General features: G+C 29.6%; 5 protein-coding genes across 5 annotated transcripts; 3 read left to right on the forward strand and 2 right to left on the reverse strand.

Moving 5' to 3' along the window:
* The first annotated feature begins 2,746 nt into the window (after positions 1-2,746).
* Positions 2,747-3,421, forward strand: LOC128958561 (uncharacterized). The gene is made up of 2 exons (XM_054304439.1): positions 2,747-2,973; positions 3,096-3,421. The coding sequence occupies exons 1-2, from the start codon at positions 2,759-2,761 to the stop codon at positions 3,397-3,399; spliced, it is 519 nt and encodes a 172-aa protein (XP_054160414.1). The 5' UTR covers positions 2,747-2,758; the 3' UTR covers positions 3,400-3,421.
* A 649-nt stretch (positions 3,422-4,070) lies between these two features.
* LOC128958291 (fatty acid synthase-like) lies at positions 4,071-13,607 on the reverse strand. Its single transcript, XM_054304106.1, has 14 exons — positions 13,466-13,607; positions 13,222-13,374; positions 12,438-12,710; positions 12,002-12,363; positions 11,681-11,945; positions 11,335-11,616; positions 10,659-11,246; positions 9,744-10,601; positions 8,926-9,674; positions 7,250-8,744; positions 6,929-7,186; positions 5,507-6,846; positions 4,336-5,436; positions 4,071-4,181 (listed from the first exon to the last, which is right to left on the reverse strand). The coding sequence occupies exons 1-14, from the start codon at positions 13,605-13,607 to the stop codon at positions 4,071-4,073; spliced, it is 7,977 nt and encodes a 2,658-aa protein (XP_054160081.1).
* A 2,010-nt stretch (positions 13,608-15,617) lies between these two features.
* Positions 15,618-16,820, forward strand: LOC128958292 (uncharacterized). The gene is made up of 2 exons (XM_054304107.1): positions 15,618-16,383; positions 16,462-16,820. Exons 1-2 carry the CDS (start codon positions 15,684-15,686, stop codon positions 16,818-16,820), a joined length of 1,059 nt encoding a protein of 352 aa, XP_054160082.1. The 5' UTR covers positions 15,618-15,683.
* Positions 16,821-18,987: 2,167 nt separating this feature from the next.
* Positions 18,988-20,109, reverse strand: LOC128958760 (60S ribosomal protein L22-like). The gene is made up of 2 exons (XM_054304681.1): positions 19,832-20,109; positions 18,988-19,372 (listed from the first exon to the last, which is right to left on the reverse strand). The coding sequence occupies exons 1-2, from the start codon at positions 19,961-19,963 to the stop codon at positions 19,103-19,105; spliced, it is 402 nt and encodes a 133-aa protein (XP_054160656.1). The 5' UTR covers positions 19,964-20,109; the 3' UTR covers positions 18,988-19,102.
* A 660-nt stretch (positions 20,110-20,769) lies between these two features.
* On the forward strand, positions 20,770-23,315 carry LOC128958302 (uncharacterized). The gene is made up of 4 exons (XM_054304119.1): positions 20,770-21,314; positions 22,082-22,263; positions 22,372-22,607; positions 22,670-23,315. The coding sequence occupies exons 1-4, from the start codon at positions 20,935-20,937 to the stop codon at positions 23,279-23,281; spliced, it is 1,410 nt and encodes a 469-aa protein (XP_054160094.1). The 5' UTR covers positions 20,770-20,934; the 3' UTR covers positions 23,282-23,315.
* Positions 23,316-23,688: the final 373 nt, after the last annotated feature.

The following is a 23,688-nucleotide window of genomic DNA, read 5'->3' on the forward strand; positions in this document are numbered from 1 at the left end:
GACATTATTCATAATAAATATATTACTAATTATTAGTTTACTATTATTTTTGAAATAGTGTTATGCATTTGAAAAACAAAAATATTATATTATATTTGGTAACAAAATTATGATATCACTTAACACTAGCATACTATACTATATTGTGATTAATATTTAATATCACTATAAAATTATATTGTTTATCTTTATTACCAATGTATGGTATAATATTTAATATATCATATAAAAATAAAATGTAATATAATACTTATCATTCAATTTTTATGTAAACATACTGTGTATACATAAATATAAAAACCCCTTAAATAAAATGATTGACACATGAAATCAAAATTAAATCTGAAAACCATATAATTATATTTAGAAAACCAAAACTATTTTATTTGTTTATAATAATAAATATTTTATAACAGTATCCAGGGTACTTGATATTACATGTGATATAAATACAATTTATTCAATGAAAAAATGGTGATAATTATTATTACTTTTAACTATACAGTACAGTATATTAGTAGTAAATACTTTATTTTATAATTTTAATTAAATGTATTTTTATTTAAATTGAGCTTTATAATCATAAGTGTTTATAATATAGATTTTCAAAAGTATAATTAGTATTAATTATTATAATTATTTTATAAATAGTATAATCTTTATATTGTAATTAAAATTGTTTTAGGATAACAATAGGAGTAAATATTAAAAATTTATATTTTTAATTAATAGAATTTAATTAATTTTTTTTGTAAAATACATTTATAGAAATAAATTTTATTAAACATAGTTGTTTTTAAATAAAAAAATATAACATTAATTCATTCAAAACATTTCATATATAATATGAACCATAAAATATTTTACTAAAATATTTATTTAAAAAATATATAATTTATTATACGGTATGATATCGTATAGAAATTACTATTCTTTTTCCCCTTTTTTCTAATGAATGATTAGTAAAATAAAAAATTAACAAATAAAAAATTTTATTAAATACTATAAAATAAATTTATGATCCAAAAAATTAAATTAGGTTAACCTATGGTATGGTATGACTTGAATTGGGAGACACTGGCATTACCTGAAAAGCACCGGTTTTCATGCAAACACCTGATGATATGTGTGAGTGAGTGAGTGAGTGAGTGAGAGTAAGTGAGAGTAAGTGAGAGTAAGTGTGTGTGTGTGTGTGTGTGTGTGAGAGAGAGAGAGAGAGAGATAGAGAGAGAAAGCTATATAAAAGTATGACTAATGACTTTGTCGACTATTACACGATGTCATCGATTTTTTGCGCCCAAACAGTATCGCAATTTCTTCCCCAAAAATCTCGTTGTTGTGACCGATATATACAATATTTAAGTTATATATATATATTACTGTTTATATATATATATATATATACAGTATATGTATGTACTGTATATACTGTTATCAATAAATATAAAGTAAAATACTTTGCGGCTATTATTTAGTTAGTGTTGACATTATAAGCATTTTCCTCAAAAAATCATTTTCACATTAAATTGATTTTTCCCAAACAAAAAACATTATTGTCTTTTTAAAACAGTTTATTATATACAGTATTTTTTTCAATCGTTGATATTTTTGTTTTTATAATTAGTATTGTTTAGCAATTTTTATCATTATTATTATTAAATTTTATTAGTGTACAATATATATATATATTTAATGTAGTTTATTTTTTTCTAAACTAGTGCACAATGTATTAATTATAAAATTGTTATGTTTGATGTCTATATTTATTTACACCACCAACAACAACAAAACTTATTAGTAATAATGATAATTGTTTTTAAAATAAAAAAAAGTTAAAAAAATATTTTGTCTTGTAAATTCATTAAAAAAATATCATATATATATATTAATATATATTTTGTGATTTATTATATTTGATATTTGTTACTAAATTATTATTAATAATAATAATCAATAAACAGTTATTGAGGCAATAATGATGAGAGTGTTATTTATTTGTTTATTATCATTACTTTTATTTTTTGGTAAATTATATTTTTTTTTTGTTGCAATAAATAGATTGCATTGAAATACATTAAAATACATTTTCTTTAAAAAAAATATTTAATATAATATTAATGTAATTTTTTGTTTGTTTATTTAGTGCCAGAAATTGACGGCAAAAAGTGTGTCGACAGAGACGCCACTAAAGCCGATATCTGTATGGCACAGATGCTGATGATTGGCGACCGGAGTCAACGATTTCGCGAAACTATAGATGAAATGAACGGATATTGCAAGTTTGCATTCATTATATTATTAATTTATATTTATTATGATTATATATATAGAGTTAAATTAATTATATATAATTTTTTTTACTATTTTTATATATAATTTTATTTAATAATTTTATAGTATATATAAATTTATACAGTTTATGCCACTTAAAAGTGTTTAAATTTGAGTAATATGTAATACTTTAGCCAGGGTACTTTATATAACTTACCTAATATTAGTTAACTGTATATCAAGTTACCTTGCTTAGCGTAAAGTTAACTGTACACTATATTACTCAAATTTAAACTTTTAATTGGCATTATCTGTACATATATATATATATTATTTCTGATTTAATTTTTTCAAGTTTATTGATTATAGAAAATTATGAAAATTATTTTTTTTTGTTTTTTTTGATACATATAATTAACTGTTGTTCAGAAATATTACTGAGCTAAACGATTGTGTGAAACGCTATTCACGGCAATGTTTATCACGTATGGCCCGTACGATAACCAATATGTTGGTATCAGGTGTTACCAAAGCTAACAAACCCATGTGCAGTACCGATGCAACCAAACGGACCTTTTTGAAGCACTCAAAGTGTGGTAATATCAACATTGAAGACAAACACAAGTGTATGGATGTGTTTGTCGGTGATCTTAGACGTACGGAAACAGAGGACAAGGATAAAAAGATACCGTATTTTTGTTGGTAATTATTAATAATAACTGATTTATAATATAAATTGATTTGTAATATAATTTTTGTTATTGTTGTGTATAACCCCCCCCCCCGACTGTCCCTCAAATAACTTTGATAATCTCAATGATAAGCAATTTTTGGCACTTCAAAGATTGTATAAGAAAATCGTTTACATCAGTGGACACCAATCGTTGTCCGAAAGAGTCGATTGACGCCATATTGAATCTAATCAATGGCTATTCAAACGATGCACTGGACTTACTGTGCGGTGAATATGACGACGGAAGTGCCAAATGTCGACAATTGAGAAACAGTAGGACAACGGCGGCGACGACGACGACGACATCGACATCAAAGAGTACATCACGTAAAGGAAAGTCCAGTTCCTCGCGATCGATGCTTCCGTCGTTTATCAATATATTTACCAATTTATAAGACAATTATTATTATTATTAAGTATTAGTACATTATTTTTCCTGTAGTAATCATTTTATTATTATTTTGTTTTAATTTGTTTGTTTCCTTATTAATTAACAATTAGTTAGCAATTTTGTAAAATATAAATATAATTCAAGATTTGGTTTATTTTAGATTTTTTGTTTTACAAAAATTATTACTTATGCTTATTAAATCGTTTATTAATAAACTCATTATCATTATCATATGTTTATTTTATAAAAATAAAAGTTTAAAATTTTTATTATTTAATAAATTTTTTTGTTATATTAATTACTAATATATAGAATTGTATATTTTATATAAATTAATGTTTGATTACAATATATATATAAGTTTTGAATATTCAAAAAAATGCAAGAATTTTGTTATTTGGTTATATTTAGCCGAAATTTTTTTAATTATAAATGTGTGCTAAAACTATATTTTTTATTAAACTTTACAATATTTATTATAATAAATATTTTAACAATTAATATACTAGTATATAATATACAGTATTAAATATATCATATATATATTTATATAAATATAGTTTAATAGTAATGGTTATTTTTTTATTAAACTCATTTTTATAAAAATTATAAATTAAATCAGTATACAATTATATTTAAGTATTTATATTAAATTTTATCAGATATTTTTTTTAATTATGTATTATTAAGTATTTCCATAATTTTATGCTGAATAACATCATTTAATTTATATTTAGTGAGAGTATTGTCTGCATTGTCCACTATCGGTACTTCGGTAAACAATTTCTAAACAACAAAAAACAAATAAATAAATTAAAAACAAATTAAAATATTTTAGAAAATAAAAGTTAATACAATATAATATAATTCAGGCAATAATATCTAGAATTTTAGTATTATTATTATTATTATTACTATTAATACATAAATATCAACTAACACTTGAATTTGGCAACAAATACATGTCACGGATAAAACTTTTGTGTCCATCATTTGTAGACAAATTAGTTTCACTGTCGCCGGTGTTTGAACTGAGAAACACTATTTTACCAATAGTTTTAGCCCACATTTTGTCTACTCGTTCATCTAAATTAGTGCCAAACTTATTACGCTTGTCCTTCAAGTAGGTCAACAACATGGACAGTCGTTTGGCAAAAATAGTTAATATTTGGTCGGAATCGGTAGTGACCAATTGTCGTCCGGCCAACTCTTTTAGTTCGTCGATCAATCGTTTGATTTGTTTACTCAGATCATCGCCAATATCTTTCAAATCAATTTGCAGTTTATTATAGTAACACTCGGGTATGTCATTAAAATAGTAGTCAATAATTATATTTAAAATATCATTATTGTTGTTGTTGTTAAGCACCTGTTCGTCAACTTTTAAACCGTTTTCGTTAAACATATCGACAATCAAAGCTCTATCGGCTTTTCCTTTACGAACCAACTGAGCTGCGATGTATGCGCCGTCCAAATAGCCCACAACATCATAGTTTCCGTTAGGCTCTAAATTTTGCATCAAATTTATGTAATATTCAAAAACCACTTTCATTGCAGACGAAGGTTGATACATATGTCGGGTCCAATTGAGACCAATAACTGGTCGGTTAACTTTATGAGACCATTGTTCAAATGCGGCAAAATTACATTCTGGTGGCGGCATTAAATAAACTGGCTTTCCTTGAGTGCTATTGTTAAGCCTAACCCATGCATCGGTAGGTAATTGGAATCGATAGCATAGTAGGTGTGATTTACATGATCTCAACTGATCCATATACTGACTGATGATATTATTATTGTCGGTATCGTAATCTTTCAACATTTTAACAGTGATTCGTTTTATTTGTTGGACATTCAGTTGACTTCCGTATCGGGTTTGGAGTTCCTGTTGCAGTTCAATGACAAACATAGATTCCATACCAATCTCTCCCAAAGACATGTTGTCGGGTGTGGTGTCAGGATCTATGCCCAGTGCGCGCCATAGTTTGCCGATAACACGATCTTCTTTTGTGTTCAAATTTTTGTTACATGTATTTATTACCTGTAGTTTGCAATAAATATAATAAATAAATAAATAAAGTATTAATAAAATTTATTGATACAAAACATACATATGATGTAACAATTGGTTGTCTGGTTTGAAGCAATTTATCCAATACGTGACAACACGAGTTGATTCGTTGCATTTGCATATTTGCCAAATGTTTGACATAACTTTCCATATTGACGACAGCGCCAACATCGCCAATAGGTCCGTACTGTATGGCCAGTCCATGTAGACCATCGCGGTTTCGTTGTTCGCAAATACGTTCGCACAAAGCATTTCCCATACCGTAGTTGGTTTGGCCGGCATTACCCTTACCACAAGCGACAGATGAAAATACAACAAAATAATCCAATTTATATGACAACGCACGGGTCAGTTGATCCAAATGCTCAAACAATAAATATTTGGTGTCAATAGCCAACTGATATTTTTCCAGTGATTTTGAGTTTTGCAACAGACAATCATTGAGCTCAAGAGCCAAATGAAAGACACCACCGATGGGACCCAACTGTTCCGCTTCAAAGAGTAGTTGTCGACTGCCATCAATGGTCTTACCATTTGCTGTCGACACAACTATATTAACCTCGAGAGCTCGTATGTGTTGTCCAAACAATAATAAACGATTGATAACATATTTCTGATAATTTGTTTTAACTCCGGAACGGGAGGTCAATACAAACTTTTTAGCGCCCTTTTTAATCATCCAATGTATAAGCTCTAAGCCAAAGCCACCCAAACCACCAGTTATTATATAACACTTGTCGGCATTGAAATAGGTTTTCCTGATGACCAACATATCGGGTGAGGGTTTTACTATAGTTATCGGTTCTCTATAATCTTCTTCCTTACGAAACTTAATTACAATTTTGCCGATATGTTTGCCAGTTGTCATATATCGAAATGCCTGTACGGCTTCAGTATGTGTAAACACTGTTTTTGTTATAGGTTTGACACAACCATCGAAACCAGAGTTTTGATGCATCCATTGGAAAAACTTGGGCATTAGATCCACTTTCTTATCCATTGCCACACCAATAAAACTGATGTCACGTAAAAAGTCAAACATACCTAAGCGTTTGTTTTGAATCATATCTACTTTTCCTAACTCCAAAAATCGGCCCCCATTTGCCATACACTGATAACTGGCATCCAGTTTATCGCCGGCCAATGAGTTAATACAAATGTCTACTCCCTTTCCTTCAGTCAACTCAAGTATTTTCAGTTTAAACAGTGTGTCCCGCGAACTGAATATCTTATTATCAGATAATCCGTATTCTTTAATAAGAAACTGTCGTTTTTCTTTAGTTCCTACAGTTGTATATATATCACAATTATAGTGTCTACATATATTAATAGCCGACTGTCCAATTCCACCGGTTCCCGAATGAATCAATACTTTTTCACCTAAAAATAAAGTTTTATATAATCACTATTTAATATGTGATATCAATATACAATAATTGATATTTTACAACAATTAGTTTACCTTTTTGTAGATTACCCTTAAGTATAAGACCATAATATAGTGTTGAATAATTGGCCACAACAGTGGCCGCCTCTTCCATTGACCAGTGCTCGGGTATTGGGGTAATATTGTTTGAAAAAGTATTAACAACCGATGCAATACATCCCATACCGACTCCCATAACACGTTCCCCAGTGTCCACTCGTCTGCCAGCAAATTCACAGCCGAGATCACTGTTCATATTGCTGTTCAGGATATCTATAGGAGCTGTTATACTACCTAATGATAATTACAGATAGTTTTAGTCAAACAATATTAGTTTTTTAAATATTTATTACAAACCGGAAGCTAACATGACATCCCTAAAGACAAGGCCCGAACAATAAACATTGACCGAAACATTTGTGTATTTATTGTTATTAAAATCGTAACGTTCCTTTGGATAACTAATATGACTGCTGTCATACCAGGTCAGCCCCGATATTTCAGCGACACTGTGTTGACCATAATCGAGAAAATAGTTATTACTCATAACTGTGTCAAAGTATTTCGGTAGTCTAAAGTGTCTATATGTACCAACTTTCCCGTCGCGTATAATATTTATAGCCATATTGTTGGCTAATATTGTAGCGTACGGTTCAACAGTAAAATCAATTGTATTATTAGCGTCGAGGTTGTTGTTGTTGTCATAATCAATAATACACTTAAAGTAGTGTCCATTGGGCTCAAGTCGCAGACAATTTATAAAACCCAATAAACCGTTTATATTTGTGTCCTTATTGGTGGATATTAGCCAAATGGTGTCCAATTTGCCATCAGATATATTGTTTAACTTGTTTTTTAATGTATCAAACCATAGATTATACTGTTGTTGTCCAGCAATCCATACTATATTATCGTTGTTGGGAACGGTAGGTTTATCAGTAGATTTTCGGAAAAGTATAGCCTGAGTGCCAATAGTGTCAAACTTGGAGCAAATAAACCGAAATCCAAGTTTAACTGCAATTTTATGGAACGTATCGATTCTGTCCGTCAAATATTTGTCTGTTAAGCACTTGTTTTTCGGATTAATCAATGATTTAATGGCCACTTCGGGTTCGGTTAACTTATAACGAAATATGGCCAATAAAAAACCGTTTGGGACTATCGAGTCGTACATATCTTGTATAAATTTTTCGACACCGCCAACAACACTACTACTGTCATCCAAGATCTGGTGGCTGTCTCTCAGTATAATTAAATGATTTGAAGACAAAACTATACTTTCATTGACATCCCATTCCTGAATGTTGTGTTTGTAACCAATATCTAGTGGTGAAACAGTAGTTTGTTGTCCTGATTTGTTGACAATAATCCGATAGTTAACATCAGTGGGTATCAGTTTAAAGTTAACCATTAATGGCATTATTTTGTCCATCAAATAACTACTACCGGAGTTGTTTAAGTTGATTTCAGTGACGTTCAATTCATGGACAGGTATCACATTTTCGCTAATCATGTCAATCATTGTCCTCAATAGGCGTTCATTATTGTCAATATTGTTAATAATATCGCAATTGATATCAACCTCCTGATCGGCATATATGTCGGCAACAATTGTCATCAATTTATTATTGTTTTTAATTGTATCAATATTTCTATCGTTGTCATTATTATTATAATCTTTAACAATAGTCAGCAATTGATCCAAAATGTGTAAAATTGTATAACAATTTTTACTATTATTAGCTGATTTATACTCATTTATTACATTGTCTTCAAAAAGTTGATAATTGAAATTGCATTTCATATCATTAAATACTGTTTGCTTTACTTTAGCTGCCAATGATTTACAAACCTATATATTTAAATAAATATATTAGACATTTAGTATTAAATTTAATTTATGTAAAAACAAAACTTTTGTTTTACATAATTAATATTATAAATACAATAATTATGTATTACAATGTATAAATACATAATAATGATAGTAATAATAAAATAAAAGTTTATAATTTTAATTAGTGATTACTCGCCTCAATATATTTATGAATTTCTTTACGATAGTCGACATCAATGGCCATAACATCAGTGTTGGGCATCCATTCATACGAATCCAATACCAATCTCGTTGATTGAGTGTCCACTTTTCGCGATACAGCCGAAGTACGAATCTCGTAGACTTCAATGCCATGGGTGACCAGCACCGGTATGTCACGATTATAATAAATGGGAACTTCAGCCTGATATTTATGAAATCGTTCATCCAGTCTTTCGGTAGTAGTTATATCAGTGTCAACTAGATTTTGATTAAATTTATTTTGTTTTTCATCACCGATAGGATTAATTAGTTTATTTGGTGGTGAAACCGATCGACGATATCGTTTCAATTGATCAAAAAATACTGTCGGATCAATTTTGACTGATCTAACCATAACAGGTACCATCAATTGACGTATTGGTACCGATAGAAGCATTGACTGTATCATCGAATCTAAGAATGTGACAAAATTTCCGTCCCATTCGTTAATAGACAGAAATTGTCGAAAATTTTTCGTACGAATTGATTTCAATCGTCGAAAATATGATCCAAAGTCGTAACCATTGACACGCAGTTCCTTACGTATGTCATCCCTTTCCAGTAGATATTCATCGGTTGTAATCCCTTTAAGATTATTTTTTTCAGCAATCATATGCTGACACATAAGGAACTCCGTATTATTAGGTGGTGACGACATTTTACCTACAGCTGCAATATTGTTGTCTTCCAATATAACAAAATCACCTTGATAACAATTTTTTAGTAATCAAATTTAGTTGAAAAATAAATTAATATATATATATATATATATACCTGTGTCAGCAAAATATCTAACTTTCAGATGTGATGGTCTATTAGCCGATAGAAAAGTTGCCCGATGAAACTGGACGTCTTCAAACACAACGGGAACGGTAATCCATAATTTGCCGACACTGGCAGCCAAATGACGCCACGCGAGCATTAAATAATTGGTGGCCGGAAATATAATATTACCGTCGATACAGTGATCGGCTAGAAATTCCCAGTCTTTGCTATTGATATCAACCGTCACATTCATATCGGAAGCCGTCAAACGACAGTTTGTCAGTGGATATAGACGTCGCTTGAATTGTTCGCTATGATCCCAACGGTGTAGCGATGCTATTGATGGCGTTTGTCGGGCTACTGGCCACTCGACTTTCGGATAGAGTATTTCAATGGACGGATTGAATCCCAGTTCATATAATTTGCTGACACCTGTCAGAAACCGGTCTAAGTTGTTGTCCTCCCTGTCATTCTTAAGCAACGATATATATGTTGAATTAACCAATGTTTCGGCAATAATTTTGTTGAATATAGGATGCGGACTGAGCTCCAGTACAACAGCATCGGTAGGTATTTGTTTTAATCGTTCGTAAAACTCGACCGGATTTAACAGATTGTATACAAAATACTCGGCCGATGCATACTTGAGCACATCATCCCGAGGTTCGGTCAACAACGATGTGGACAACCATTTATTTGATCTAATTTTCGGCTCAGGTAGATATTTTTTTATTGCATCAATCATAGGCTGTGCCGATGATTGCAAATATTTGCTGTGATAGGGAATGTCATTGCTATTCAATTGTCTTACAGATATGCTTCTATCTACCAGTCTATTAATGGTTTCATGCATTTCTTTGACGGGGCCTATAAATTAATTTAATTTTCAACATATATTGTATGTACTCTACAAATATACTAAACCTGATAATATGATAACATCTTTAGCATTATTGCAAACCACATACACGCCATCCGAACAAAGCTTCTGAGCTTCTGATTTGGAAACAGCAGCGAAAACCATTAGTCCTTTAGGTATGAGTCTATCACTTGCAGTTATGACTCCCCTATAGTAGGCCACAGCCATAGCCTCTCGAGTTGTTAGGCAACCGTCTGCGTAGGCACAGGCAATCTCGCCGAAAGAGTGGCCAATTATGCCGTCTGGTATAATGTCTAATGATTTAATTAATTCAAACAATGCAATCTCTATGGATGTCTTCGAGCAAAACTTATTGGTCATTGTCGACACTGTCTGCGGATCGTCCGATAGGATCAGCCATTTCAGGTCAACATTAAAGTCTTTTGATAGTATTTGATGGCATTCATCCACTTTGTCGGCAAACACTTGTATAGACATCAATGCCTTTGCCATTGTTGGCCATTCGCCACCCAAACCGGGAAACACAATCCACAAAGATTTGCGTGTTTTGTTGACATATCTACTGATGCTCTTCTTATAACTGTATTTAATGTCATTACAGTTTTCTCTCAATTTTGAGATAATAAGTGATCCTTAATAAAATAATAGAAAATAATATTTATTTATATATTTTGAAAAATTATTTATTTAAATATCTCAGCAATTAAGACATTATATTACCTCTATAGGGAAAGCCGGATGAGTTTATATTAGGCGTGTATTTCATAATTTCACCCAAAAGTGCCAAAAAATCTTTAGTTATTTTTCCAGGATTTTGTTCAATAAAATCCATAATATATGTGACCGAGTCCTCAGTTCGGCCGCAAATATTGACTATTCTCGGTATAGTATCTGCTATACACAGACAATCATCATCAGTAGTGGATCTAATTTTATAGTTGGGTTCAACCAATAAGTGTGCATTAACTCCACCCAAACCAAAGTTGTTAATAGCGGCCATTCCTTCAACAAAATAAAAAAAAACTTATTTAATATATAATGATTATCTATTTTTAAAAAACTATACCCGGTTTGTAAGGCATATTGCTAGTCACTGGACTAATTGGTGGACAGTATAGTCTAAGTTCATGTCTTAATGTGTTTAGATTAATATTACGGGGAATACATTCATTTTCAAAAGCTAACAACACTTTGATAAGTGAGGCCAAACCGGAACCTCCCTCAGCGTGACCCATATTGCTTTTCAAACTGCCCACTAATAACGGCTGACGACGGTCTGGCTTTTCATAGTAAGCCCTAAAAATTGAACGAATTTCTTCGGGATCGCCAGCCTATAGGACAGTCACATACTTCACATATAAAACACTTTATTTTGCTTATCACTTACCTTAGTTCCAGTCAAGTGTCCCTCAAAATATGTCAGTTTCAATGGATCTATATTAGCCTCAGTGTAGGCCATTACCATTAGTTTGCATTGTTCTTCACTCGACGGATGAAACATACCGATAGTCTTGCGGCCGTCGCAATTGACTCTCGAAGTCAATACTCTAGCGTACACTCGTCGGGCACCGGGTCTAAGTTGAAGCAGAAGCGACACAACAGTATCTGCTTTGACCATACCGTCGACGCATTCATCCATTACGGATGAGCGTCCAGTTGGCGAACAAACACCAGATTCCTGTGCCATTTGGAGTACGTACGGATCAAATGTCATATGAGTACCGCCAACGATAGCATAGTCAACATTACCTGAAGGATTGTATAGATAAAACTATTATATATTTTCTGTTATATTAATAACAATAACATCATTGAAAAAATACCTAATCTGAGATCATTGATTGCTAAGTTAAATGCCGTTAAACTGGACGAACAGGCCGTGTCCACTATCATTGATGGACCTTTAAAATCAAACACAAAAGACACCCGATTGGCATACAATGCCTTCATATTGCCAATAGTCTGTAAAAACACTGAATCTTTTTGTGTAATGATATCCGGTTGTAGTTCCTCTGCATATCCATCACTGGCCGCATAGCTGGCAACTCCTATGTAAACACCGGTTCGCGTACCGCGAAGTGAATCGGGATTTATGCCTATTTAATGGATAAATTGTCAATAATTTTTATAATGTTTAATAAAAGTTGTTAATTTTGTTCATAAATATTATACAATTACTGTATTACAGTATCGATATATGATAATATTTATAATAAAAATCTACTGGCTTAGATTAGTCATTGATCAATACGTTAAAATACATTTATTATTACTTTTAAAAATTACATTTAAGACTAATACTGTCAACTATTGTACTTAATTAATGTTAGATTTTTTAAAGTACATGTAAAATACTAAACAATAATTATTGAACAAACATTCAAATTAAGTCAACTTTATAATGAATTGATTTAGTAATAAAATCAATAAATAATAGTTGATAATGATAATATTTTTAATCATTATATTCATATTTATTATGTACTAAATTATTTATTGTATATATATATATATATATTATATAAACAATAATATAAAATATACTATTTAACCAAAAATTTAAACAATTAGATACAATTACGATAATAGCCCCAAAAAAAACAATACCTGCATCGATGATGGCTTCGTAGGTTACCTCTAATAGTAGACGAGATTGTGGATCAATTTCGTGACACATCTTTTCCATTAAACCGAAAAAAGTTATGTCAAACCTGTCGTAAGTTTTCAGTTTACCCATTCGTGAGTTCATATCATACAGTCCTACAAAAAAAACCAAGAAATTAGTTTAAATTTTTCTCTTTTATTGGACAGTTATTTTCAAAAACATGTCTAATATACTAAATATATATACCTTTAGGCCAACGCGGGTTGTCATCACTGATCATATCAGTGCCATTGTATAGATTTTCGGCAAACTCGTCAATAGTGTCGGACAGTGGAAACCGTCCACTCATACCACTGATCACTATCTGGTCGTTCAATATTTTAGACATATTATTAATTTCTTTAATACACATATGTTTTCAATTTTTTAAAAACAAAAACAGTTGAGAATGCTAGAAAGCATTTCCACACGAATTCCTAATCATAATTAAAAATTAAATTCAGTATGATAAAATAAAATCAACTATAGTTATGTAGAGTATCAAACGATTTTTTAAATTAATTTTTGGACACCATTTTCTTCAATTTCCTAAAAAATAAACTTAAATAAGAAAAAAAACAAAAAAAAATTCAAAAAAAAATTGTAGCGGATAGTGGATTCGAACCTATGTCCTCGTGGGACAGACAGACAGACCGACAGACAGACAGACCGACTTATAGAATGCATATACGTATTCCTTTCAGGAATTCGTGATTATATACTGGTTACTGTCATTTAACAAAAACATAATTTTAATTAAATACATAAATAATTTACATATAAATCTGAAAGTATTGAATATTATTTTGTGACTAAAAAAAATTGTTATTTTTCTTTACAATACATAGCTATATATCGATATATTTTTTTATACTCGGTAAAATTATAAACTACTTTATTTATATAGTATCTAAATTTTTGCTTATAATTAGCCAGTTATAAAATATATATTTTTAATTATTTGATTTTAATAGTTTTGTTTACCAATTTAATTTATCATATTATCATTATTTTAAATTATATATTATATATTATATATATATTTTATAAAATTTTAATATGTATAAAATATTGATTTTCTATGCTTTTTAAAATAGTTTATTAATCAATTAGCTTTAAAAATGAAACATTTTTTATTATAATAGAAAAATATAATTTTATTTGTAATAAAATTTAATTGTTATTAGTTTTTTTTTGGTTAACGTAAAGCAATGTTGATCTAATAATCATTTTAATAAATATTAATCTACATTTGACTATAAAATAATTGTTATTGCTTTTTTTATAGTGTAATAAAATTCATAACTTATATTAATGGAGATACAATTATTATATTTTTTGTTTAATGTTTTTTAATTTGTTGATATATGTATAAAGTTTTTTTTATTGATAAATAACAAATTAATGGTAATTAAGTATATATTTTTAAAAATATATAAAGTATATTAATGTTAACAATAATTATAAAATTGTATAATTAGGTGCAACAAAAAATTGTCTAGTCACATAATAGTTTATTATTAGTATTAATATTATCATTTAAATGGGCCCCGTAAACAATATATTAATAATTTTTACAGTATGATTCTAGAAAATATATTAGCAATTTTGCACAATGTCAATTATTAATTTATTTTTATAAAAAAAATTAATTGTCAAGGTTAGATTTTATTGTAAACTATGCATTTATCAACAATTGTCAAAAATATATATACTATAGTTTTAAAAGTGTTTAACATTTTAATTATGTTATTTTTTGTATATAAAATATTTTATTAGTATATATTGTACAATTGTACAATATTATACAATTTTTGTTTAGACTTAATTAAATATTAATTTATAATTATAAGAAATTACAATAATATAATCAATTAAAATTATTTTTTATTGAAATTTTTATAATTGCAATTAACTATTTGTTTAAATTTAAATAATTATTCAAATTATATTCATTTAAAACTAACTATGATAATTAAATAAAAAAATATTATTTATAACTTCTGTAAAACATTTATAAAAATAATAAAATTAAATTATCATAATAAACCTGATAAAATTTCTAATATATATATTATATTATTATTATATATTATATAAAATTATATATATATATATAAATAAATTTTATCAAATACAGCGATTAAAAATTAATTATTTAAAATAAACTAAAAGTAGCATGCACAATATTAATTGTAATACTTTAGTTCAATAGCTGCTAATACAGTATTTTTGCTATTAATTTTAATACAGTATAATAACATTATAAATATTTATTGACAGTTACTATGACAACAACAACAACAACAAAACATATGAAATCATATGATTTTTATTTACGTTTTATTTATTTATTGTTTTGTTTTGTGTTTTTGTATTTAAGTTTAACTTTTCATTAAATGACTGATCCGTCCAAACATAAGACATGACCACTACTACTACAACTACTACTACACCTCCCGGTGTTAACAACAAGCCTTTCCTTGAGTTGGATGATCTAAATGACTGTCTGCACGAGTTTTGGCTAAAAAATGACTTGTTGTTGACCCGATGTCGACAACTGTTGGCCCGTGCGATCAGCCACAAGTCCAACACCAATATTGCCAAAAGTTTCGGCACCGGTATCGGCGGTGCAGGTGCTCTGGCAATGGCCGCTGGTGTAGGCCTGGCTCCGTTTACGGCCGGTGTGTCCACTATTGTTACGCTTGGCGGCGCCGTCAGTACGGCTGTTGGCGCGATGACCGTCTACGGTACCGATGCCAATGACTACTGGTTTAATCGTGAAGTGCACGCCGAGCTCAGAGAGTTGGCCACCGATCGCAATGTGTCGGCTGATCGACTGTTCGACGAGTTGTCCCACTATGATGTCGATCTCAATCGCTACGACTCATTGGAGGACAAAAGTCGACCCGTCGGTGACGATGACGATAGTCTTGTAAAGTTTTTGCAGTACGTGGCCAACGGATCGTTGACCGCCTGCAAGGTTGGCGACAATACTGTCAAATTGGTCGACGCTATTAAAGAGTATCGCACTTTGAAGACAACAAAAGAGTTAGCCCAAAGTGTTGATGTTGTCCATAAAGCTGGTTACAGTGTCGGCCAATTGTTGACCATTAAAGCGCACGGTATATATATATACAAGTGTTGAGACTACTTATCTATTTCGTCTATACTATGATATATATATATATATTTCTCAATAGGTTTAAGCGCTATAGCGGCCGCCACCCGTACGGCTGCGCCGACTATCGGAATGTTAGCCTTGAAGTCGGCATCGGCAGCTTCGGGACTGTTGTTCACATTCATAGATGTGGTAACACTGATGAAAGACTGGGATAAACAGCCGCCGACTGTCGACGAAATTAACAGTTTGGTCGACGACTTGAACCGAGACTCGGCCCTCATTATTACGATCAGTGCAATGATGGCCAGTGCTCTGGACAATAGTCCGTGCATTCAATTACCGATTTCTATAAAACCTGTTATTATCGACAATAGTGATAATAATGTCGTCAGTGATGACGACTCCTGGGTTGTCATACAAGATAATGATCTTATATAATGATATATTATATCTATAATTTTATTATCAGTAATAAAATTAAATAAAACATTCATCATATAAATAAAAAACAATTATATTCACTAAACTAAATAACAAAAATTATTGAATTTTGTTATTTATTGGTTTATGTCAATAAATTATCAAAACAATTTTCTATAATCCAAAATAAAGTTGTATCAATTAATTTAGTCAAACAAACAAATAAAAAACAAACTTCTATAATATTTTAATAGTTGTCATAAAACTAGAAAACATATTTTTAAATATTAAAATATATAAAAAAATGTATTGTTATTTTAAATAATTTTTATTTAAAAAATACAATATGTATAATTGCTTTATAATTATCACTAATTTATTAATTATATATTTGTCTTTTTAAAATTATTAAAATATAATTAATGTTTGTTATTTATGTTTTATAAAAAATTTTATAATAAACTATATTACGGATTATAGTAAATTGTTTATGATAATATTTATATGGACATAATACAAAATTAAATTATATAAATATACAACAATATTTTTACAATTAACTCTAGATTAGAGTACTTAACTTAATATATATACTGTATATATATATAAGTAATTTATAGATATTTATTTAATTTATATTATGGTTTAAGAGTCATAAATTAATACCCAATTTCCAAGTTTATGTATGTATTTATGATAAAATAAAGTTAATAATACAGTAGTATTCTATTATACTTATAGTAATGTTTTTTTTATTATAATTAATATTTAATTTAAATGAATACTAAAAAAATATAACTAATTAGTAATCTGTAATTGAATTAATATCTAAATTAAATGGATAAATCATCGGAGCAATTTATCAGCAATCAAAATCACCATGCTAATGCCAATAATCAATATAATGGTAAAATATTTTACAATAATTGTATATTAAACTTAGATTTTAAGATTACCAAAATTATTACCAAAAATTAAAGTCAAATATTAAATTAATTTTTTTTCTGTTAATAATACTAATAATAATTATACAAACGTTAATACCTATAAAATAATTGTAATTTACAATTTGTAAATCAGATAATAGATTTGATGGGCAAGGAATGGTATGGTGTGGTATGGGTTCATTAGTGCTGTTTATACTATTGGTATCAGTGCTCATTTGGGCACTGTTCAAGTTTGGTGCCTAACAAATCCTCTGTCCTAATAATCCTATCAAATATATTACGGTAATAACCAATCAATCAAAACATGCATTTTATATTATACTTAATATACACAAAAAAAATCATTTCCGGTATATTACATTTAACCTGATATATAAAACATTATCAATAATAGTAAATCAATCAATCAATTAAATTGTCTTAAAATATTTTTTTGGAAAACAACTGTTTTCATTTTAATAACTTTTATATTATACAGTATTATATAAATAAATTAAAATAAATGAATCAATAAAAATATATTAAAATTATTCGGAAAAAAACATTTTATTTTTAATATGTTTAACACACTTAACAGATCCAATCAATTACTCTTTGTCTTTGTTGTTGATCTGGAAGTATCTCAACTCATAGATATCATTGGCTGTAAACACAACCCGAAGTCAATCGCTCAGATTATTCTTCTTCAGATACTTCTTAGTCAAGTACTTGCGGTAACTTTTAGAGAATGTCAGATGTAACCAATATCTTGGTTTTGGTCACCAGATTATCCAAGTTTTGTGTTTTGCCATTGACTTTGATCCGTTCCTTCAGATAGGTCTCCTAAATATAGATCCAATAGTCGAACCAATCAATCGGTTTTCAAAATACGAAATAGAAGACAACAAAAAGTGGTTTTGTTTTATTAACGGTATCGACGGTAGCCGTAAATGGCTCGCCATTAACGCCACTAACTGTATGACCATCATTAGTGGGCTCAGAGAGCTCATGATAGTCACTGATAGTGGTCTTATGTTTGTGTTTTCCGGTTTGACTGACACTATCTTTATCACAGTTTTGTCGTAAATCTGGTCTGTCTGATGATGACTATTATTATTATCCCCGTTGTTGGCCACATGCGACTGGTTATGTAGTTTATGGTGTATGTGTTGAACCAAAGACACAACTGTTCTCAACTTTTTTATCAGTTTCTGTCTTTCAATAGTTAAGTGTTAATCAATCAAAATTTTCATTTACGGTAAACAACTTTTATATAATTTAATTAAAATAAATTCAATCAATAAAAATACAATTAAATTATTCGAAAAAAGACATTTTATTCTTAATATTTAAGACAACAACAGATCCAATCAATTACTCGTTGTCTTCGTCTTCATCTTCCTCTTCGTTGTTGATCTGGAAGTATCTCAACTCATAGATATCCTTAGCAGTGGACACAACCCGAAGCCAATCGCGCAGATTATTCTTCTTCAGATACTTCTTTGTCAAGTACTTGAGGTAACGTTTAGAGAATGGTATGTCAGATGTAACCAATATCTTGGCTTTGGTTCGCTCGACAGTCACCAGATTACCCAAGTTTTGTGTTTTGCCATTGACTTTGATTCGTTCCTTCAGATAGGTCTCCTAAAGAAGTGATCCAATGATCGAACCAACCAATCAATCGGTTTTTGAAAGACAATGAAAATAAAATAAAAAAATTCAACAAAAAGTTTTGTTGCATTTCGTGCAAAACATTTTCCTCATATCATCGGCAATGATATGAAAGTCTACACGATTTTTGTGGTCAGATATTGTTTACAATAATAATCAATAATAAGATAATGAATGGACACAGCATTGCAAGTGATCGGCATATCAGTTGTCTGGTCACACACACAAACGGGAAGCAAACAACACTATCAATAAGTGGTCACATTATTTATCTAACATCTAATCAATCAAATCGCTACCCGATTGTGTTGAGACCACACCAGAGACCTGATAGTCTGATCACTGCATTACTGAAATCCGAGTGAAAGAGGTGGAAAAAATGGGATCAGTTTATCGGCAGCGGCGGCACTGCCGCCACAAACAAACACATACAAAGTCCTGTGCATTCATAATGCCGTCCTCTACGGGTCGGGAACAGTCCAGTGTGTACTTCAGTTGCAACTTCTTTCGTTTGCCTTTGCCTTTGGTCACTGGTTTCACTGCTTTCTTAACTTTTACTGCCATTGCTTTAATATATGATCGGATGGTCTGCCGGTGATAATGATGTCCTTAAAACACACACCGTTTGGATTGTAAAACAAGTGTTAGAAACGAAAGAAAGGAAAAGGAAATCCAAAAAACAGAGACACACTCTCTGTGGGGATAATACTGTATTGGGAGGGACTGGACATCAATAACGTTGTCCATAATTTTAAACATTTTATTGGGTTTTATTTTTTATATTTGCTTCAAATACAGTACAGTTTAATTTGCTATTAATTAATATTTTTAATTGTTAATTAATTTAGTAAATATTTAAAAAAAATATAATAATAATAATAAATTAAGTTTTCTAATAAATATTATTTTCTTATTAAAAATAATTTTTATTTATTTATTATTATTTTTATATCATATTAATACTGTATAATACTATTGTTTTTTAAATATTAATATAACATTTTTATGTCGTAATTTAAAATTTTACACTAAAAATACAGTAAATTTACAATCTACGAAATTGTCATAAATAACGTAAATGTTTGACTTTTATTTCAAAAAGATAATGTTATTATTAAAATTATTATAAAAAATAAATCAATAAACAATGTTTTTTTTATATATGCATAACAACAGTACTGTTTTGATAATTATAATAATAATAACTATTATTATTATTAATTAAACCTAAATATTATTGTATTATAATAATAGTGTGTATATAAAAAAATATAGCAATTATTTCAATACAAACAATACAAACCTATTATTTTATATTATAATAATATCATTGATTTAATAAATGAATGAATGAGTGATTCAATTATTTGTCGCATAATTTATAATCACATTTACTTTTATTATTATAATAATAATAATGAAATGATTTGTTAATTAATTAAATGTTGGTCTAAAAAAAAAATCTGCCGATTACTGAGCGACTGATCCGTTTAGTCCACACCCCCTCATCGGGTACTATCAGTCGGACAAATCACATGTCACTTAAGGATCCGCTTTTGGGTAGCGATTGGTTGGCATCGGACAGCACTACCACTACTACTTCGGGACCGATCGGTACTGGCATTGGTGGACATCAACAGCCGCCACCATCGATAGCACACACGCTAAACGGCATCTCAACCGTCGGTGATGACCACAAAAGTATAGGACTGTTGACTAATCACTCGATCACTGGATCAGCAGTTGTTTGCGACAATCAATCAACAATGAATAACTATAATCACAGCCGAGATAATAGTAATAAAGAGCAACGACTGATGTCGGCAATCGGTATGTCGTCGTCTGATTCGTCCACCGATGACATTGTCATACCGATGCAGAAACGGAAAGTTAGGACAAGATTTACTAGAAAAAGGTAATCTAACCCTTGATTTCAGATCAAAGACAAGACAATACCTTACAATTGTGACAATACTGACTGATTGATTGTTAGTTTAGTTAGTGTTTGAGATCTGTAAAGACAGTGGGAAGTGATATGTGATGTAATTGATGGGAACAGTTGGGTTAGGAACAGGAGTCAAAAAGTGTTAGGTTTTTTTTATTAATGACTTATTTAAGATAATTGATTCATTTGACAGTTAAATTGTTTATTAAATTTTTAAATTATTTTTTACTTTATTTTTTAATATAATTTAGTTAATATATATTTTTTTAAAAAATAAAGTTATCTATGTCATATTTATTATATTTTTTTTGTTTTATTATATCCTGATAAATTTTTATATTAGTTCATTACTAGTTTTGTGACAATTTACACTTTTATTAATAAACAAATAACCTAATTATGATATTTATAGCTATCGGGGGGGGGGTATAATTTTATATATACAATATATGTTATATAATAATTTTATTGATTAAATTAGAAAATAAAATAAATTAATAATTCAAAATATTTAATATAGTATACGTTATCTAATTAGTTAAACGTTAAGCTCTATTTGTTTTTTTTAAAACATGAATTTTCCTCTTAAATTATTATCACAAAAAAAATATTGATTTAAAAAAAATCTTTATTAATATCGACAAAAGTTTGTCAATAATTATAACATAAAATTAAAAATTAATATCTCAATTATTATTAAAAAAAATTTTTTGTTGTACTCCATAACACACAAATAGGAGGTCCCGATCGACTGACTCTAATTTGTCACTCAAGAGTCGGGTAGCTCTGAGCTCGTGTCCGGCCATTTGTATGAAATTTGTGCTCATTTTGATGATCTTCTGTACCATTGCTTTTACAGTCCTATTCATTGCCAAACTATACGATCGCATCGACTCATTGCAGACCGCCATCAATGACTGTAAGCCCCCATTCAGATGATAGTATTGTATATCCAATTTGACTAAAAGTTCTCTCTCTCTCTCTCTCTCTCTCTTTCTTTCTTTCTTTCTTTCTTTACGTTATGTAGTGTCGGTTAGTGGTAATAGTGTACCGCAAGAGTTTCATTCAATACACTCGCATTTACAGCGATTAGACGCCAATTTAAGTGCCATAAAGACAGACGTCTTGCGGGCCTTTGATAGTATTGCCAATCTGACCGAAGAAGTCAAACTAATGAAACAACAGTTAAGCAAAATATCTGACTCTGTGGAGGCGGCGCCCGCTATCCGACAGTTGCCTAAAGAGCTACAAGATTTACAAAATGTTTGTTTGTTTTGTTGTTGTATTTTTTTAGTTATTAAATTTAATTATCTATGAATCAATAGGTGGTCGCAAATCTTGGCTCCCGATTAACCACTAATGACAACGAAGTCAAGACAATGAAAGACCAGCAAAATGAGCAAAAAGTGCGAACAGATATCATTCAGGTGGACGTGAATGCCATTCACACTAATATTTCGGACTTAATAAACGCTGCGACGAAAAACAACGGTAACGGATCAGCGAATGCGGTCAAAGTTGACCAGAATTCCCGTCAATTGACACACGTGTCGGACACTGTTCAACAATTGCAACAGTTCTACACTCAACTAATCAATTGGAAGACAGAAACGGATGAAAAGTTGAGAACAGTTATGTCGTTGGCTCAACACATACACGATAAACTACATAACCAGTCGCATGTGGCCAACAACGGGGATAATAATAATAATAGTCATCATCAAACAGACCAGATTTCCGACAAAACTGTTAATAATGATAAAGACAGTGACAGTCAAACCGGAACACACAAACACGTGTCACATAAGACCACAATCAGTGACTATCATGAGCTCTCTGAGCCCACTAATGATGGTCATACAGTTAGTGGCGTTAATGGCGAGCCATTTACGGCTACCGTCGATGCCGTTAATCAAACAAAACCACTTATGGCTTAATATATATTTTTTTAATAATTTGATTGTTATTAATAATTATGAACCAATTTTTTTCGTGTTTATTAATTTAATCAACTATTTTGCACTATTATAGCATTTTTTATAGTCTAGTAGTTTACGGTAATTGAAATTTTTAAATATTCAATTATTTTTTGATATTTTCTATGATTTTTTTATTTACTAAATTATTTGTTAACTTAATATTATTTTTCATATTTTCCATTTTTTTATTACCGGTAATTTATATTTGACATTACAATATAATACTAATAATAATACCATATTTACATTGTATTATATTTAAATAATATAACTTTTCGATATTATAATCATAATTACTAATAGATTAATAATTATTATAGTTTATATAATTATATTTTGTTATATTATAGATAACAGAAATTGTT

Source organism: Oppia nitens, unplaced genomic scaffold (genome assembly GCF_028296485.1).
Source record: "Oppia nitens isolate AA-2021 unplaced genomic scaffold, nextdenovo-longstitch-racon4-pilon3 scaffold3_pilon_pilon_pilon, whole genome shotgun sequence".
NCBI classification, from domain to species: Eukaryota; Metazoa; Arthropoda; class Arachnida; order Sarcoptiformes; family Oppiidae; genus Oppia; species Oppia nitens.

Excerpts from the sequence above, each read along its gene's own strand:
- LOC128958291 (XM_054304106.1), bottom strand. The coding sequence starts at position 13,607 with ATGTCTAAAATATTGAACGACCAGATAGTGATCAGTGGTATGAGTGGA. Across the intron at positions 5,437-5,506 it reads AACCAATTGTTACATCATAT|GTAATAAATACATGTAACAA; the intron begins GTATGTTTTGTA and ends TGCAAACTACAG. Across the intron at positions 4,182-4,335 it reads ATTTGTTGCCAAATTCAAGT|AAATTGTTTACCGAAGTACC; the intron begins GTTAGTTGATAT and ends TTTGTTGTTTAG.
- LOC128958292 (XM_054304107.1), top strand. The coding sequence starts at position 15,684 with ATGACCACTACTACTACAACTACTACTACACCTCCCGGTGTTAACAAC. Across the intron at positions 16,384-16,461 it reads GTTGACCATTAAAGCGCACG|GTTTAAGCGCTATAGCGGCC; the intron begins GTATATATATAT and ends ATTTCTCAATAG.
- LOC128958561 (XM_054304439.1), top strand. The coding sequence starts at position 2,759 with ATGGCCCGTACGATAACCAATATGTTGGTATCAGGTGTTACCAAAGCT. Across the intron at positions 2,974-3,095 it reads AAGATACCGTATTTTTGTTG|CAATTTTTGGCACTTCAAAG; the intron begins GTAATTATTAAT and ends CTCAATGATAAG.
- LOC128958302 (XM_054304119.1), top strand. The coding sequence starts at position 20,935 with ATGTCACTTAAGGATCCGCTTTTGGGTAGCGATTGGTTGGCATCGGAC. Across the intron at positions 22,264-22,371 it reads GCAGACCGCCATCAATGACT|TGTCGGTTAGTGGTAATAGT; the intron begins GTAAGCCCCCAT and ends TACGTTATGTAG. Across the intron at positions 22,608-22,669 it reads AGCTACAAGATTTACAAAAT|GTGGTCGCAAATCTTGGCTC; the intron begins GTTTGTTTGTTT and ends ATGAATCAATAG.
- LOC128958760 (XM_054304681.1), bottom strand. The coding sequence starts at position 19,963 with ATGGCAGTAAAAGTTAAGAAAGCAGTGAAACCAGTGACCAAAGGCAAA. Across the intron at positions 19,373-19,831 it reads TTATGAATGCACAGGACTTT|GAGACCTATCTGAAGGAACG; the intron begins GTATGTGTTTGT and ends TCACTTCTTTAG.